Source organism: Pleurodeles waltl, chromosome 8 (assembly GCF_031143425.1).
Source record: "Pleurodeles waltl isolate 20211129_DDA chromosome 8, aPleWal1.hap1.20221129, whole genome shotgun sequence".
NCBI classification, from domain to species: domain Eukaryota; kingdom Metazoa; phylum Chordata; class Amphibia; order Caudata; family Salamandridae; genus Pleurodeles; species Pleurodeles waltl.
This window is the reverse complement of record NC_090447.1, coordinates 21,454,069-21,472,532: the sequence shown is the minus strand read 5'-3', so window position 1 is coordinate 21,472,532 and position 18,464 is coordinate 21,454,069. Positions and strand designations below refer to the sequence as shown.

Sequence of the window (18,464 nt, the reverse complement as noted above, 5' to 3'; positions counted from 1 at the left end):
GAATACACCACATTACCCACATGAAACATGGACCTGATAAACTGTGTGGAGTACATGCATGGAGGACCATGCCCAGCCAATGCACCCACTAGTCAAGGAGCCCACAAAGCATTCAAGGATTACAGAACGGTGAATTCCTATGGGCCTATTGGGACTGGCCACACATGTCCTCACACCATCCCCGGGTCTATGAGGGGGCAGAACTGCAGGAACACACCTGTTCGAGTGCCAGGCACTAGACAGCATACATACCACAGCACCCAAAAACATCCATCAAAGTAGTATTCCAATAGTGTTGGTACTCACCCCCTTGTGGCTGCTGTGCTGCCTTCAAGCGCCCATCCAAATCCATATAGGTCACCGCCAGTATGCGGGCCATTAGGGGGATCAGGGTCCGACAGGCACCCCTTCCTCGTTGGGAGGCCTTCCCCAGTTGTGCCTCATCGGTCTTCCTGTCCCAGCGTCAGGTCCTCCCACCGCTTCCTGCAGTGGGTGCTCCGCCGGTTGTAGACCCCCGGGGTCCGCACTTCCTTGGCGATGGCTTGCCACAGTCCTCTCTTCTGATGGGCGCTGACCTGCATGGGACAGTATGTGCGCTCCTAATACAGATGACATGATGTCCCCCCTACGGAATAGACATTTTTAAAAGTCATGTTACCAACTCACAAACAGTACATGCCACACAGTCTACGGCTGTGCAGTTACATGCATACAGGCATCCGCCACCTTCACACACATCCAAAGAAGACAGCCGCCAACTCACCCTCTCCTCTGGTCGCCCACACAACTTGGCATACAGGGGTAGGACTCCGTCCACCAGCTTCTCGAGCTCCTCCGTAGTGAAGGCCGGGGCCCGTTCCCCTGTGACTCACACCATCTCAGGGACCAGAGTCAGGACACAGCAGCACACGCAGTGGAGTACTGCCCTGCACGGGAATCAGGAGTCAAGTGTCAAGGGTCTGACAACAGGGCGTACGTTCCGCTGCGTCATCGCCGGCGGGGATCATGTTAGACCCAGGTTCCCCATTGACAACCATGTAATCCAATGATCTGGTGCACGGCGGTGAACACCGCCTTCCACCATGACGACTACCGCCAACGGAATGATGTCACTTCCACTCCCTCAGGCCTAAATGGCAGGAGGTTGCCATCTTGCTACCACCACGTAAACATATCCTGGCCAGGGGCCCCATTCAGGGCCTCCAAGTCTCTGACCTTAGTCGCTTGCTGACATGAGTGTCTGATCCTCACATGCACCCATCTTAGGAAATGTGTCCACAGTGGGATGCATTAACAAAAGAGTTGACTCTGCACACATGTGCCTGATGTTGTACTTAATACATAGCGTCTGTGTGTGTAACCTTCGTGTCGCACATCTATTGATACAGTAACATCATGTGTTGCAGGTGTATGTGTGCCACTCATATGTGTTCCTTCCTCCCCCATAAGTACAGATTCATGTGGTGAGGGAGGGCCCCATCTGTGTACAGGCCTCTTGTTGATTTGGAAACCATGATGAACGTCGCATCATTGTCACCTACAGACTAAATCGTGCAACAATGCATGACCTATGTGCTTTACTGGATCCTGTACTGAGGCCAGCTAATCGGAATCAGCATTCCATCCCTACTGGAGTGCAAGTGCTATCTGTACTCCATTTTTGGCTACAGGCTCATTTCAGGTGACAGTGGGCATGGGTACAGGGTTCTCACAGCCAATGTTTAGCCTCATCCTGTCCAAATTCCTAGATGCATTCGTCCAATACCTGCAGACATACATCCAGTTCCGCCAAAGGGCTAAACTACCTGCCATCAAGTCTGGATTTTATGCCTTTGCTAACATCCCCCATGTGATAGGTGCCATTGATGGAACCCACATTGCTCTCATACCTCCAAGAGTGAACGAACAGGTGTACAGAAATTGAAAGAACTTCTACTCCATGAATATACAATTGGTGTATACTGCTGACCAGTACATATCACATGTCAATGCCAGGTTCCCAGGACCAGTCCATGATTCCTTTGTCCTGAGAAACAGCAGTGTACCACACTTTATGGGACAACTACAAGGGGACAGAGGATGGCTCATAGGTGAGTGTGTATGAAAATGGTTCTGTACATAGGTGACATCCAGCCAAAGTGTATGTGCAGACAGTTCATTATGGTCCTATTTGCGTCCACTTTTGAAGGTGATTCTGGTTACTCCAACTTGAATGGCTCCTGACACCTGTGAGGAATCCCAGGACAGATGCAGAGAGGAATTATAATGAGGCCCATGGACGTAGTAGGAGGGTGACTGAGCGCACTATAAGTCTCCTGAAGGCTAGATTTTGTTGCCTCCATCTCTCTGGGCGATCCCTGTGCTATGGCCCTGAGAAGGTGTATAGGATAGTGGTGGCCTGCTACATGCTGCACAACGTGGCTGTGAGGAAAACTATTTCCCTTCTAGAGGAGGAGGGTGCTGTCCAACCAGACCAGCAACCTCAGAGAGGGGATGAGAGTAATGGTGAGGAAGAAGAGGGGGAAGATATCAACTCCAGGAACAAGCTGATCCGCCTATACTTCCAGTAACTATGAGGTAATGTTCAATGATGCTGTTGTCTTCACTTCATAGTATCAGTCTGACTCATGTCATTGGTGATGTGGTGTCTGTAGTCATTGACACTGTTAACTGAGTACTGAAGTGGCATGTATCAGGGAACCAATTATTGTGTACATTTTGACTTACCTCAGACACTAGAGTGCGTAGGGTCCCCTCCTGCAATAAAGGTGTGAATATGAAATTAACTGGCTAATGCATACACACTCACAATTTCAAACTCATAATGATGGGAAAAAAACGGTTTGGTGCATATGTGTTTTTATTAAGTGTCACAAATTTGGAATATCGCAGTACAGTGATATGGAGTGGGCTCATGGTGCATATCCATACTCTGGTGCATGGGCTCAGCTGTTGGTGGCAGTGGGTATTGGTCCATTTGCCCCTTGGTAGATGGTGTGTTGGTAGTGGCAGGTCAACAAGGTAGCACAGTGGAACACATGGGAGACAGTTCAGGGCAGGGTCACTTCTTAACAGGGCCTTGGTCTTGGCAGGTGTTCCAGTGCCATGTCTGGGTCTGAGGGCACGTATGCGTGACTGGAGCTGGGCAGCAGGGCTAGGGGTGCTGGTCTCCTGTGTGTCCTCTGGCAGTGCCACCAGTCCAGTAGATGCTGCAGGTGTAGATGGCAGGGCAGTGTCCTGGCTAGTGGTAGGGGCATGCAGGTGGGTGAAGGTCACAGGCTGGCTAGGGTAGTGGGGCTGCAGCACCCCTGCATGGTGGCCATGGTGACATTGAGTTGTTTCCATTGCTCCATGGCCTCTTGGTGGTGTGCTAGCTGCAGCCTTTGATTCTGCTCCAGGGTGGCCAGGATCTGGCCCATCCTGTCCTGGGTATGGTGGTATGCTCCCAGGACCTCAGAGATCACCTCCTGGGCTGCAACATCCATCCTTTGGCTTCCCCTGGGCCACTGATGCCCTCCCACTGGCCCTTACCCTCTGTACCTGTGTCCCCTGCACAGGTCTGGCAGTCCCACTTGCACTGAGGCCATCATCATCCTGCCTGTTGGTGGGTGGAGACTCTGGCTTCTGTGCATGTGGGCCGCCAGTCTGTGACCGGGAGACACTGGTGTGGGGTTGTTTGGCCAGAGCTGATCTTGGTGGCTGGGTGGTAGGGCTGTCAGTGGTTTCTTGGGTGGGGCTGCTGGAAGGGGACAGTCAAGGACTGTGTGAGGGCCAGGGTATTCCTCACTTTCCATGCATCCCTCTCCAGTGTCCTGAGTGGGGCCTCTGTCTCTGTGCGAGGCGCTGGCTTTTTCCGTCCCGGTGGCATGTAGGGGGAATGGACACGTATGTTTCATGTACTAATTCAGAAATGGATGCACAGCTCTGCCCTATTTTGTGCTTTTATTCCCTTGTTGTGCCATGCTGAGTCCCTTCGTGGAATTATCCTTTCATTTTGAGTGGAGGGTAGAGGTGCATTGTGGGTGCTGTAGTGCCAATGAGAATCCTTGCAGGGGTAGGTGACTGTGCACACAGGGCAGGATGGGGGCCTGTTAGTGGGAGTGTGTGCATGCGGACTAACTGGATGTGGGTGTTGTGCCCTGAGTGGGGATGTGGTCCTGGTGGTAGTGGGAGTCGTGGGGTGGTACATGCATTACAGCTGTGATGGATATGAAGAAATTGTAGTTGACTTACTCGAGTCCAGTCCTCCAGTGAGTCCAGTGAGGCCCTCCGTATGCAGGATAGCCAGTACCTTCTCTTCCTAGTCGGTGTAGTCGGGGGTGTAGGTGGGGGTACTCCACTAGTTTTCTTTACCGCAATGTTGTGCCTGGATGCCATTGACCTCACCTTCCCACGCAGGTCATTCCATCTCTTGCGGATGTCGTCCCTTGTGCATGGATAGTTTCCCACTGCATTGACCTTGTAGACCATCGTCTGACATAACTTTATTTTCCTGACAATGGTTGTCTGTTGCACCTGTGCCCCAAATAGTTGTGGCTCGACCTTGAGTATTTCGTATACCATGGTCCTTAGCTCCCTATCTGTGAATTGGGGGTGCTTAGGGGGTGCCATGATGTATGTTGTGGGTGTGGTGTTATGGGTGTATTGGCGAGGGTGCTGTTGTGTGGTTGGGTATGTGGCTTGTGATGGTGTTTGGGGAATGCATGGGTTTTGGTGGTGTATTTGTGTGTGTGACTTTTGTTATGTTGTGTTCAGTGTATGCGTGTTGTGTTGTCAGTCTCATTCTTGCTATTGGCGATGCAAAGGATTGTTGGGGTGTGTATGTGAGTCTTTTATAGTGTTGTGGATTTGTGTCAGGTGTGTGGGTTATAAACTTGCCAATGCGTGCATTTGTTGTTGTTGGGTCCCATTGCTGGCTGTGGCGGCCCATACTGCCAATGGTTGTTTAACATCCACTATCCGCCTCGCTGATTTGTGCATCATTATTTGGTGGGCGGAGGATTTGGCTGTATGGCAGTGGCGGGGTGAGGTTTACAGCCTTTCTGCCATCATAGGCCCTGGCGGTGGGTGGAGGTTGCAGGATTTTCTGAGGTTTGGCACTTTGGCATCATTGTATGGCGGTGTGCCAGTGGCAGTCTTCTGTCTACCTTCACCGCGACGGTCGGTGTTGATTGCCGCCATGTTCATTATGAAGGCCTATGTCTATATATAAGTTTATGGAAAATATCTTAGTTTATTTTCTGTATATGTGCCTTATATTTTATGTAGGATAGGGGAAATGAACTCTGAGCTTTCTACAGTGGTAAGGTTGGTGTGGGAATAGTAAAGCTGACCCCCCCTGCCCACTTCTGTCAATCAGAAAATAGTAACTCTGACCACATCAAAAGCCAACAGTTTCCTACTGCTGCTTACCTGAGAATGGATATAGTATATATAAACCATCTAAATTCCAACACTTTCTCCGCTGTTGCTCAGGTTGGAGTATAAGTCATAAATGTAACTCCTCCAAAGGTCAACATTTTCCCTACTGTTGCTTACATTAGAGTTACAATAGAAAATCTGACCCTTCCAAAGTCAAACACTTTAGCTTCTCTTGGTCAGATTTGAAGAGGAAGAATGAATTTGATTCTTTTTCTTAATCTTAATTTTTTTTATTGTTTTAATTTATGCATTTAATTTTTATTTTTAACAGTTATTTTAATATGTATTGTTATTATTTATTTTATTGGACGTTTTTATAAATTTATTTTTAACAATGTTATGAGTGTGATTTTCACTTTTTTTAATTTCTAGTGTTTGTAATTATAATTAGTTATTATTAATATCAGTTTTATTACCTATGTTTACATATATGTTGTAGGAAAGGACCATCTTGCCTGGCATGTAACCCCCATTTTCACTGTATGTATGTTTTAGCCCTTGTGTCACTGGGATCCTGCTAGGCAGGACCCCAGTGCTCATAGTATGTGCCCTGTATGTGTTCCCTGTGTGGTGCCTAACTGTATCACTGAGGCTCTGCTAACCAGAACCTCAGTGTTTATGCTCTCTCTGCTTTCTAAATGTGTCACTGCAGACTAGTGACTAAATTTGCCAATTCTCATTGACACACTGGTACACCCATATAATTCCCTTGTATGTGGTACTTAGGTACCCAGGGTATTGGGGTTCCAGGAGATCCCTATGGGCTGCAGCATTTCTTTTGCCACCCATAGGGAGCTCAAACAATTCTTACACAAGCCTGCCACCGCAGCCTGAGTGAGATAACGTCCACATTATTTCACAGCCATTTTTCACTGCACACAAGTAACTTATAAGTCACCTATGTGTCTAACCCTCACTTGGTGGAGGTTGGGTGCCAAGTTACTTAGTGTGTGGGCACCCTGGCACTAGCCAAGGTGCCCCCACATCTTTCAGGACAAATTCCCCGGACTTTGTGAGTGCTGGGACACCATTACACGCGTGCACTATACATAGGTCACTACCTATGTATAGCGTCACAATGGTAACTCCGAACATGAACATGTAACATGTGTAAGATCATGGAATTGTCACCCCAATACCATTCTGGTATTGGAGGGACAATTCCATGATCCCCCAAGTCTCTAGCACAGAACCCGGGTACTGCCAAACTGCCTTTCTGGGGTTTCCACTGCAACTGCTGCTGCTGCCAACCCCTCAGACAGGATTCTGCCCTCCTGGGGTCTGGGCAGCCCCGGCCCAGGAAGGCAGAACAAAGGATTTCCTCTGAGAGAGGGTGTTACACCCTCTCCCTTTGGAAATAGGTGTGAAGGGCTGGGAGGAGTAGCCTCCCCCATCCTCTGGAAATGCTTTGATGGGCACAGATGGTGCCCATCTCTGCATAAGCCAGTCTACACTGGTTCAGGGATCCCCCAGCCCTGCTCTGGCGCGAAACTGGACAAAGGAAAGGGGATTGACCACTCCCCTGACCAGTACCTCTACGGGGAGGTGCCCAGAGCTCCTCCAGTGTGTCACAGACCTCTGCCATCTTGGATTCGGACGTGTTGGGGGCACACTGGACTGCTCTGAGTGGCCAGTGCCAGCAGGTGATGTCAGAGACCCCCTCAGATAGGCTCTTACCTCTCTTAGGCTACTCCTCCCCAGCCCTCACACCTATTTCCAAAGGGAGAGGGTGTTACACCCTCTCTCAGAGGAAGTCTTTTGTTCTGCCTTCCTGGGCCAGGGCTGCCTGGACCCCAGGAGGGCAGAAACCTGTCTGAGGGGTTGGCAGCAGCAGCAGCTACAGTGGAGACCCCGGAAAGTCAGTTTGGCAGTACCCGATGTCTATGCTAGAAACCCGGGGGATCATGGAATTGTCCCCCTAATGCCACAATTCCATGATCTTAGACATGTTACATGGCCATGTTTGGAGTTACCATTGTGACACTGTACATAGGTAGTGACCTATGTACAGTGCACGTGTGTAATGGTGTCCCCGCACTCACAAAGTCTGGAGAATTTGCCCTGAACAATGTGGGGGCACCTTGGCTAGTGCCAGGGTTCCCTCACACTAAGTAACTTTGCACCCAACCTTCACCAGGTGAAGGTTAGACATATAGGTGACTTATAAGTTACTTAAGTGCAGTGGTAAATGGCTGTGAAATAACGTGGACGTTATTTCACGCTGGCTGCAGTTGCAGGCCTGTGTAAGAATTGTCAGAGCTCCCTATGGGTGGCAAAAGAAATGCTGCAGCCCATAGGGATCTACTGGAACCCCAATACCCTGGGTACCTCAGTACCATATACTAGGGAATTATATGGGTGTACCAGTATGCCAATGTGAATTGGTAAATTTAGTCACTAGCCTGTTAGTGACAAATTTGGAAAGAAGAGAGAGCATAACCACTGAGGTTCTGGTCAGCAGAGCCTCAGTGAGGCAGTTAGTCATCACACAGGGAACACATGCAGGGCACCTGGCAGGGTCCCAGTGACACATAGACTAAAACCGCATATATACAGTGAAATATGGGGGTAACATGCCAGGCAAGATGGTACTTTCCTACACAACCCCCCGAACGAAGGACAATAAGACTAGCCATGACCTGATGAGTCTTCATTGTCTAAGTGGAAATAACTGGAGAGTCCATCTGCATTGGAGTGGGTATTCCCAGGTCTATGTTCCACTGTATAGTCCATTCCCTATAGAGATATGGACCACCTCAACAATTTAGGGTTTTCACCCTTCATCTGTTTAAGCCAAAGTAGAGGTTTGTGATTTGCCTGAACAATAAAGTGAGTGCCAAACAGGTACGGCCTCAACTTTTTCAGTGCCCAGACCACAGGAAAGGCCTCCCTCTCTATGGCAGACCAACGCTTTTCTCTAGGGGTCAACCTTCTGCTGATAAAAGCAACTGGTTGATCCTGGCCCTCAAAATTCAGTTGTGATAAGACTGCCCCTACCCCTAATTCAGATGCATCAGTTTGAACAATGAATTTCTTGTAGTAACATGGGCTTTTTAGGACAGGTGTAGAGCACATGGCCTGTTTGAGCTCCTCAAAAGCTTTCTGACAGCTAGCTGTCCACAATGCCTTTTTAGGCATCTTTTTACTGGTGAGATCATTGAGTGGAGCTGCTATGGAGCCATAGTTTTTAATTAATCTCCTGTAATACCCAGTGAGGCCTAGGAAGGCTCTCACCTGGGTCTGGGTTGTAGGGGAAACTCAATCCATGATTGTCTGGATTTTCCCCTGAAGTGGTGCAATCTCTTCTCCACCTACCAGATGTCCCAGATAAACCACTTTTCCCTGCCCTATCTGGCACTTTGAAGCCTTGATAGTGAGGCCTGTCTTTTGCAAGGCCTCCAAAACTTTCCAAAAGTGGACCAGGTGCTCATCCCAGGTGGAGCTAAAGACAGCTATATCATCAAGATATGCTGCACTAAAAGCCTCCAACCCTTGCAGGACTGTGGGGGTCATTACAACCCTGGCGGATGGTGGAGAACCGGCGGTAAGACCGCCAACAGGCTGGCGGTCTTACCTTGGTGTATTATGACCATGGCGGTTACCGCCATGGTCATCCGCCGGTTCTCCGTCCCGCCCGCCAGGGCGTAGACGACCGCGGGGCTAGAGACCTGGGTCTCCAGCCCTGCGTCCGTCAGTATACTGCCGCCGGTATTTGGACCCGGCTCACCGCCGTGGATTTCCAGCGGTTTCAACCGCCATGAAATCCATGGCAGTAAGCACTATCAGTGCCAGGGAATTCCTTCCCTGGCACTGATAGGGGTCTCCCCGACCCCCCACCCCCACCACGATTCCCTCCCCTACACCCCCCACCACCCTTGCCACCCCCCAAAGGCGGCAGGGCCCCCCTCCCCACCCCGACCCCCAACATAACATTACTCACACACACCTGACACGCATGCAGGCACCAACAAACACACACACGCACACACCCCGATATACATGCCTACATCCACACACAGTCAGACACGCACACCCACATTCAAACATACACGCACACATCCATACAGACATACCCACAGCCATACACGCACTCATTCCCATACACATAACACCCCCGCAAGCATACACACACACACACCCCCCCCTCTACATACACACACGCACACCCCCATGCACCCACACAACACACAACACCCCCCCCCCTCATGGACGATCGACTTACCTGGTCCGACGATCCTCCGGGAGGGGACGGGAGCCATGGGGGTAGCTCCGCCGACACCACACCGCCAACAGAACACCGCCACGGCGAATCACAGGATGTAATTCGCTGGGCGGTGTTCTGTTGGCGTTGAGGTGGAGCAACCGCCACTTCCCCGCCGCCTGCAAGTATGGCTGTTGGCGGCTCTCCGTCGGAATAACAACGGACAGCAGCCAACAGTCATAATACGCCGAGCGGCAAACCGCCTGCACAGGTGGTCTTCATCACGGCGGTCCCTCGGCGGTCTTGCAAAAAGACCGCCGAGGTCATAATGACCCCCTGTGTTCACCAACCTCTGAAAAGTGGCAGGTGCATTTTTCAAACCAAAGGGCATCACTGTAAATTGGTAGTGCCCTCCTATAGTTGAAAATGCAGTTTTAGGTATAGCATCCTCAGCCAATTTGATCTGCCAATACCCTGTAGTCAAATCAAAGGTGCTTAGATACTTGGCAGATGCCAGTGTATCTATGAGCTCATCTGCCCTGGGTATAGGGTGAGCATCAGTTTTTGTTACCTGATTGAGACCTTCTGTAATCTACACAAAACCTCATCTCCCTTTTTCCATCTTTTGAGTGAGGCTTTGGTACAAGCACCACAGGACTCGCCCATGGGCTTTCAGAAGGTTCAACCACTCCTAGATCAAGCATTTTCTGAACCTCTTGTTTTATGCAGTCCCTGACATGGTCAGGCTGCCTATAGATTTTACTTTTGACAGGCAAGCTGTCTCCAGTATCAATTGTGTGTTCACACCAAGATGTGGTGCCTGGCACAGTTGAAAAGAGTTCAGAAAATTGTCCAAGGAGATTTATGCAGTTGTCTTTCTGTTCTGCAGTTAGACAGTCTGCTAAAACTACTCCCTCCACTAAAGCACTCTCTTCAGTGGAGGAGAAGAGATCAGGGAGAGGGTCACTCTCTTCTTCCTGTCCTTCATCTGTTGCCATGAGCAGGGTGGGATCAGCTCTGTCATAGTAGGGTTTTAGGCGGTTAACATGAATCACCCTAAGGGGACTCCTGGCAGTGCCCAGGTCATCCAAGTAGGTGACCTCGCCCTTTTTTTCAACAATTAGATGGGGTCTACTCCATTTGTCCTGGAGTGCTCTTGGGGCCACAGGCTCCAATACCCACACCTTCTGTCCTGGTTGGTACTGGATCAGAACAGCCTTCTGGTCATGCCATTGCTTCTGGAGCTCTTGGCTGGCCTGAAGGTTTTTACTGGCCTTTTTCATGTACTCAGCCATTCTGGATCTTAGGCCAAGTACATAGTCCACTATGTCTTGTTTGGACCATAGAAAGAAAATGAATGTTTATGTATCAAATGGGAAGTTGAATCTCTTCAATAATATTTGTTGGGACAATCCTTCGCTGTAGTCACAGATCACATACCTTTGACATGGTTTTTAAGTAACAAAAACACTAATCCCAGAATACTTTGCTGGTTTCTAGCCCTACAACTCTTTTCCTTTCAGACAAACTATCTGCCAGGAAGCGTCAAAGCATGGCGGACTACCTGTCTCATGCGCCGGGACCCTCATGGCCCAATTGGCCATGCCAGGAAGGCGAGCCATGTGATGGATTTCCAGGGGCGACTACGGCGTGGTCCGGCGGCTCAGGTTACATGGTTAACCCCTATCGGTGCCTCGGGGGAACATTGGAGAGCTGATTCACCGGAAGCAAGAACTGCTTCCAGGCCAACACGGTCAAAAGAGTGAGCAGGAAGAAGAAAAGAGAGGAGACGACGTTGAACGGCAAGACAGAAGATGCAGGACCTGAGATCGCAGAACCAGAAACGCACAGCAAAGAAGACTCAGGACCTGAGTTAGCAGAATCTGGGATACACAGCAGAGAAGATGTGGGACCCAAGACAGAGGAAGAAGAGGAGCACAACAAGGCAAAACACGAGGACAAAGGAGTAACAGTATCGGAGCCGGGCTGAAGGGTGGATGGAGGAGGAGTCCGGATCCGACCACCACGCCACGTTCCTGGAGGAGTGTGGCTGGACAAGATATGGTCTTTCTTGCACAGAGACACGACTACAAAAAGGTGGGGGAGGGTGGTGAAGAGAAAGTGGGGAACAGCACACCTTAAGAGTGGCAATTTGGGTTCCGGTAGATGGCACCCTTCAAAGTCACTTATGCATGGTGCAACAGTATAATTTTCACCCCACAGTAAGGTTGAGATCCCACCTGTCCCTCACGAGCACTCCCCCATTTCCCACCCATATCCCTAAGCCTTGAAGCGCTTACCTGAGACAGGATACTTCTTTTCTTTCGCTTTTCTTCCGAGGTGGACTGGCGGGAGTAAAGCGGGCACCCTTTAATACATCTTTCAGCCTAAAGAAATAAAAGGAAAAGAGAAAATTACTACATGTATTTTGAAGAGGATGTAGACGAGGAGAGATAATAAGGACACTTAAGTGACATTCAAATGAGAAAATACAAATAAAAACAACCAACAGTAACCCTAACCCGTCTGGCTACCTATTCTTTTAGGGTTAACCCACCACAATGTTAATAGAGACTTTAATTAGGATAACTTGCAGCCTGCATACAGAGAAACAAGTGCCACAGAAACAACAAACCTATGCAGTATAACATGACTTTAGCTTTGTGCTGGTATGTTTTGGTGCTACCTCACCTGCCAGAGTTCCTCAACAAGTAAGGTGAAAATCCAGAAATAGAGCAGGCCCTCTGCCCAGGAAGGGGTAGTCTGAAAATCTATAATCAGAACATATGCGAAGAGTATAAGGAAGCTTATGTATGATGCCACATTGTAATGGAAGATCACTACTGGGGCAGTGAAGAAATCTTTCAGGCGCGGCAGGCAGATTTGTAAGTCAAACTTCCATCTGTTGGAGAGGAGAGTTACAGAGCAGTGTCAGTTAATTTACAATTATACTTCATTGCATACTATCGTCTAGGAAGGTTTACAATAGCTCACTTCGGGCCAGATGTATCAAGAAACCTATTTGTGTTTCTTAAATAGCGAATTTTAAGAAATCATTATTTAAGAAATGCACAATGGTATGTATGATTTTTGCGATTCAGTAATATCGATTTCTTAAAATTGCAAATGCTATTACCGAATCGCAAATAGAGAATCCCTCCCCATTTGCACCTATGGGTCTGTTGCAAATGTTTTTGCATTTCCCTAATTGCGAATTCCAGTTAGGAATTCGCCAATTTGGAAATGCAAATCCCAGGGTGCTCGGGCCTAAGGCCCCCTCTGCTGCACCCTAAAAATATTTGTATTTATTTATTCGGTCAGAAAATTCGACCATTAAAACACAATAAAACAATCATACATAACAATGATAAAAACTTGTAACCAGCGTTCAAATAAATACAATTAATACATTCCTTAAAACTAAAACCAGTGGCGTAATCGATTTATGGACAGGTGCATTTCTTATCATATCAGTGTAGTTTATAAAATACCATACCAATTAATAAGGCCTTAAATTCTCACACCAGATTAAATAAATAATTATTAAAATAATCCACACTTTTGGTTTACATTCAATACCAGTTAGACTGCACTATGAATCAAAAAAGTTATCAAAAAATCGCCAGGGCCCTTAATTAATAATAGTTAGAGATAAAACATACATTCAGAAAATCATGTCTTGAAGCCCCCCATTGATCCAAAGATTTCTAAAATCCACACATTGGTTAAATTAAATTCCCATCAGAGTTACAGTACATGACACATCTAAGGACTAAATTAATCTGATTAGAGTCCCCATCCATAAGCCAAAGAATACCTGTCCGGCTCAGAGCCCCGGAGCAAGGGTGAACCTATGGAGAATGGACCACGCTGCAGACAAATATTTGGAAACTGAGCTTACTACCGGTGTAGATGTATCATATTTGCATATTCTAAAAGCATTAGCTCGGTCCTGCAATACTAAGACTTTACACAAAGGGATGATCCACCTCCCTCTAGGGCTCTTATATAGGGAACAGAAGAACAGCACATGCTCAGGTGTTTCCTTGCATTGGTGGCAATATATGCATCTGTCAGTCCTGGGATTACTTGACGACCAATGGGCTGTAAAGCTATTAACAGGTAAAGTGCCGTATCTTAGCTGAAGAAATAAGGCGCAGGCATGTGCGGGTATAGGTAGGTCCATTTACTTCTCAGGCCAGGGTTCATGTTTAACCTGCAAAAACTGTGCTGTTAACCTGCCTACCCCGTTGGGGTGGAAAAGCTCATTGTTGGTTTTCTCCCAGTACCTCCCTTTGACAAGTTGTCTAGCATTAGCAGGGATCAACTCAGGGTACTTCCAATGTGAGGGAGACCTAACTTATCCCAAGCTGATTTCATCTCCCTCAGCCAAAGGATTTTTTCCCATCCCTCTGGGGATATTATGAGATCTCTTATTGCCACCCTGAATGGTTCAAGTTCATCTGTTTTCCAGTATAAAAGCAGTCTCAGACCCACTGTGGCTTTGATGCTGTTTAATCCTAAGTCAAGTCTGAGAGAGATCATTGGTGTGCCCTTCCCTGAACTGAATACGTGTCTGAGAAAGTGATTTTCTTTGGTTTGTAGAATGTCCAATTGTCTGTAGGAACCCCAGAGTTCCACTCCGTACAGGGCCGCAGCACGGATTTGGATTTTTTAAATCTCGGAAATTGGATTCAAGGAGGGGCTCACTGCAGTTCTAGCCTTACGTGCTAATGCCCCACCTCTTTGGCTTATAATGAGTGCCACTATACTGATGCCTCCCATCTACCAGAGTCCGTTAGCCTAATGCCCAGATAATCAAACTCTGAGACTCTTTCCAGAAGAATTTAATTCATTACTATTCTTGCACATAATCTCTTTCTCAAGGCACTAAATATCATAAGTTTTGTTTTCTTGACATTAACATCCAGCCCATAGTCTCTACAGAAAACACAAAATTCATTAACCAAATTTTGGATTCTCATTGATGATTTAGCTAGCAGGATAGTGTCGTCGCATGTAGCAGACATGGTATTTTCTTCCCAGCCAGCTTGGGCGAATCGTTAGTGCAATTCCCTAAATATTGAATACAATTGTTTATGTATAAGAGAAAAAGGGTAGGAGCTACAACACAACCTTGTCTGACTCCTCTTTTGATAGCTACTCGGTCTGTCAGTTTGCCGTCCTTACCACATCTAATTTGTGCATAGGTGTTCTCGTGCAATCAAACAATACGTTTCAAGAGACCTTTTGGAACGCCCATATTAGACAGTGTCAACCATAACAAATTTCTGGGGGCCAAATCAAATGCAGCTCTGAGGTCTATAAAAAACACATACAAGTCCCCACCCCCCCCCCCCCCCCAAGTCCACATTCTTCCAATTGACTGCTAGGAACCTAAGGGCTTGGCCTATAGTACTAACTGCGGGTCTAAACCCTGCCTGTAGCTCTGAAATGGCTTCGGACTCTGAAATCCATTCGTCAAGATGGAACAAAGCTTGCTTCGCAAAAATGTTTTGAAAGTTAGCAAGTAAACATATCGGACTGTAGTTGGCAGGATCACTGGGACTGCCTTTTTTGAAGAGGGGGACTATTTCGGCTCCTTTTCAAGAGGGTGGAATGGGTGCTCCTGCCGCAACTGCATTACTGACTAAATTTAGGTAAGGGGCCCATATATCAGGTCTTGTCTTATATAGGTCACCAGTAATCTTATCAGGACCCGGGGCCTTTCCCCAATTCAGTGAAATTATTGCAGCTTTAGTTTCGGTTAGAGTAAATTTGATTGGGGTGGCCTCGGAAGTCAAACTGTCATCAAGACTCCTAAAGGTAGCTTCAGGTGGCCCTTCAGGCCCCCTCCTCACTGACTCCTGTGACAATATTCTCACTAATTCCCAAATTACAGGAATCTGTCCGGGTGGGTGGTGTAAATGGAGTAAATCCACTAGAGACTGGGTGGGCAATATGCTCAGTCTCATAGCAACTCGTTCCTATTCCCTGTAGTCCATCACTTAGTCAATCTACGTTCGAGAGAGAAGATGAAGAAGGTCTGCGACCTCGCTCGGGGCAGACTGTGGCTTGGCGCAGGGGTAAACTCTATGTGCCATTAGCGACTCACTATTAACAGCTGAGACTGCTGGGGGATAGAACACTTGCAGTCTACACAGGGAAACTTCCCCTGCTAAGGGATAGGGTCTGCGGGCATTTGAAGAGAGCTACTGGACAAGAGCTGGTGAATTAAAATTAATAACGATACAGTCCCCCATACGGAGCTTCTCCAACGAGCCCACCCACCTCATCCTCCTCACCATCAGTATCGACGGTACCATATGAAATGCAAACCCTGCATTTACATGTAGCCAGTGTATGATCTTGTTTTTCAGTTCGGTAAAAGATTCCAGGCTATTAGTTTTAAGTTTGTGGACATTAGTAATAAAAGGTGTAATGCTCTTGGTCTAGTCCCGCCGTTGATCTGCATTGTCTCCGAAGAGTCTGATTGAAAAGGCTCATGAGTAAAATTAGCTGCATAGACTTTTATTGCTGTGTCATTGTAAGGAGCAGGTCCTCCAGATCCTTTTAAAAGAGGGGCGGAAATCTTAGAATACTTGTCCTTTGAGGTGATAACCGCTCTATCAGGTGAGTCCCCCTCATGGTCCTTCGGAAGGATAAAACCCTTGCCCGGTAATGCGAGAAGTCTGCCATCACTGACGCAAGGTTGACTCAAGTGGGGGGGATACGAATGAGATAGAAAGTCTGCTTGGGGAGGAATAGCCGGCAACTGGGTCTTAATAAGCCCTTCCAATTTCTCCTCCATCGCTTGGAGACGGGCTACTATAGGATGGAGCATCGTATTTTTACGTACATGTGAAGCACACACATGCCTTAGGGGCATGTGTGCGCTACATGTCAATTTTAGAAATGCATTTTTAAAATTTTCACATGGTCACCACCAAACTTTAGTTTGTGGTAATTGCATTTCCTAAATGCCCAATTCGCATTTAGGAAATGCTTGATACATGTGCTCTGGAAGTCGCAAATAGGAATTTTCTATTTGCTATTTCCAATTTAGAGAATCGCAATTAGCGATTCTATAAATGGGGGTCGCAATTTTAAGGAATCACTATTTTAGCGATTCCTTAAAATTGCACTGCAAATGCCTTTCATACATTGTGAAAGGTATTTTTGTCTTCGAAAATGTCCGAATGTTGCAATTCGCACCGTTTGCGAATGTAAAAAAGCTTGATACATCAGGCCCTTGATCTCTTATAATGCCCAACTTCATCACAGATAGCTCAGTTCTAAGCCCTGCAAAGAACTATTGAAGTTTGCTCATACTCATCATGCATGCTGTGTTCCACACAGCACATGAATTCAGTGCTTAATGTGAGCTGGTGGTACTCATTTTTGGGGAACATGACTCATTTTCTAGACATTGACTGTGGCTGAACAAGAAGGAGAAAGGTAGCAAAACAGGAAAGAGGAGAAAGAGAAATTTGGAATGCAGTGACAATAGGAGAAAGTATGGGTGAAAAACAACTTCTTAAGAGTGTGATAAAGGGGGAGGAAGTCTCCGGAGGACAAAAAAAGGATTAAGTGGAACAGAGTGAAACAAAGACTTGGCATTCTTGGTATTCAACAATCACAACAATCAGCAGTGCTGGTAGTGGGCTCCTAAGAAACATTTTGTGCACCAGCACTTATGTTTTTACAAATTAAGTATTGCATGAACCTAGGGTGGAAACAAGGGGAAGCAAGACATGGAAGAGACGTGCTAGGGATGCATTGCTCCTGCAGTCAAAGTAGGGGGTCAGTGATAACACTGGTGACTAAATAATCCTGCTGGAGTTAGACAGGGGTTTTGTCTAGCGGCAGTTTTCACTTATCATAAAATAGTGCAGAAGGTTAATGTGCCTGTTGCAAAGGACATCTACCAAACAAATCACAGAGCTGTATTTTATGTCCACAGCTCATTGGTTTACTGCTTTTATCAAAGAGATCCTTTTATTGCAGTTTTTAAGTTGCAACCCCAATCTAGCACAGTGAGCTATGAACTGTCATCAAAGAGCTGCAAGCAAACTGCATGGTATAGTTTAGAATATTATATGTGTTCCCCAAGTCTTTCATTAGCCTAGTGTTGCTTAAAAGGGTTTGTTTGTGTATAAATACATTGGTATTGAAAAAGCCAACCCCATCTACTGTAGTATGTTTCAAATCCTGACTTTTTTATTGTCCAGAGGAAAAAATCTTTCACACATATACTGCCTACTAGTATGAAGGTCATGATTCATACACCTTGTAATCCTCATTATCTTATATAACATTTCCCATAAATTGATTTACACATGTATGATTCATTGTCTTTCTATAATGTGTGACGTAAAGTGATCTGACACCATACATAAGTAATAAAATACATGTTAGAGAGGGGCTATAGAGAGATGAGGGGCATTTATGGATCATGGAAGAGAGGGAATTCATGGAGAAGGAGGTCATTGGGGACATCGATGCAAATTGTTTCACTGGAGCTAAAGAGCTAAAGGTGGTGCTGTGTAGCATGTCCCAATCTACATAGACAAAGGGCTTGGTGTATTAATATTTCGTGCAACGTAACAAGAGAACTTGCAGCACGAAAGGGAGAGGGCATGCATTTGCATCATTACCAGTACATGGTGCATTTCTGTTCTCTGCCTGGGCTGGCACACAATCTGCTGCATATCACGCAGGCACTCATGTGCCATTGTGCAAAGGTGTCTGTGTTGCAGGCAGAAGCCTCAGAGGCATTTTCCTGTTTCTAAGTAAGTAATGCAGAAGACTTAGAAGAAACAACGAGGAGAAACAAAGACAT

The 18,464-nt window shown here is 47.0% G+C and overlaps 1 protein-coding gene across 1 annotated transcript in view; it reads right to left on the bottom strand.

Annotated features, from left to right (window-relative positions):
- The window catches only part of LOC138249316 (transient receptor potential cation channel subfamily M member 2-like), a 328,743-nt gene that overhangs the window by 163,321 nt on the left and 146,958 nt on the right, over positions 1-18,464 (bottom strand). The window contains exons 5-6 of the mRNA XM_069203275.1: positions 12,306-12,524; positions 11,796-11,807 (exon numbers count right to left, since the gene is read on the bottom strand). Of these exons, the coding sequence (XP_069059376.1) occupies positions 11,796-11,807; positions 12,306-12,524 (231 nt within the window). The remainder of the gene's footprint in view (positions 1-11,795; positions 11,808-12,305; positions 12,525-18,464) is intronic.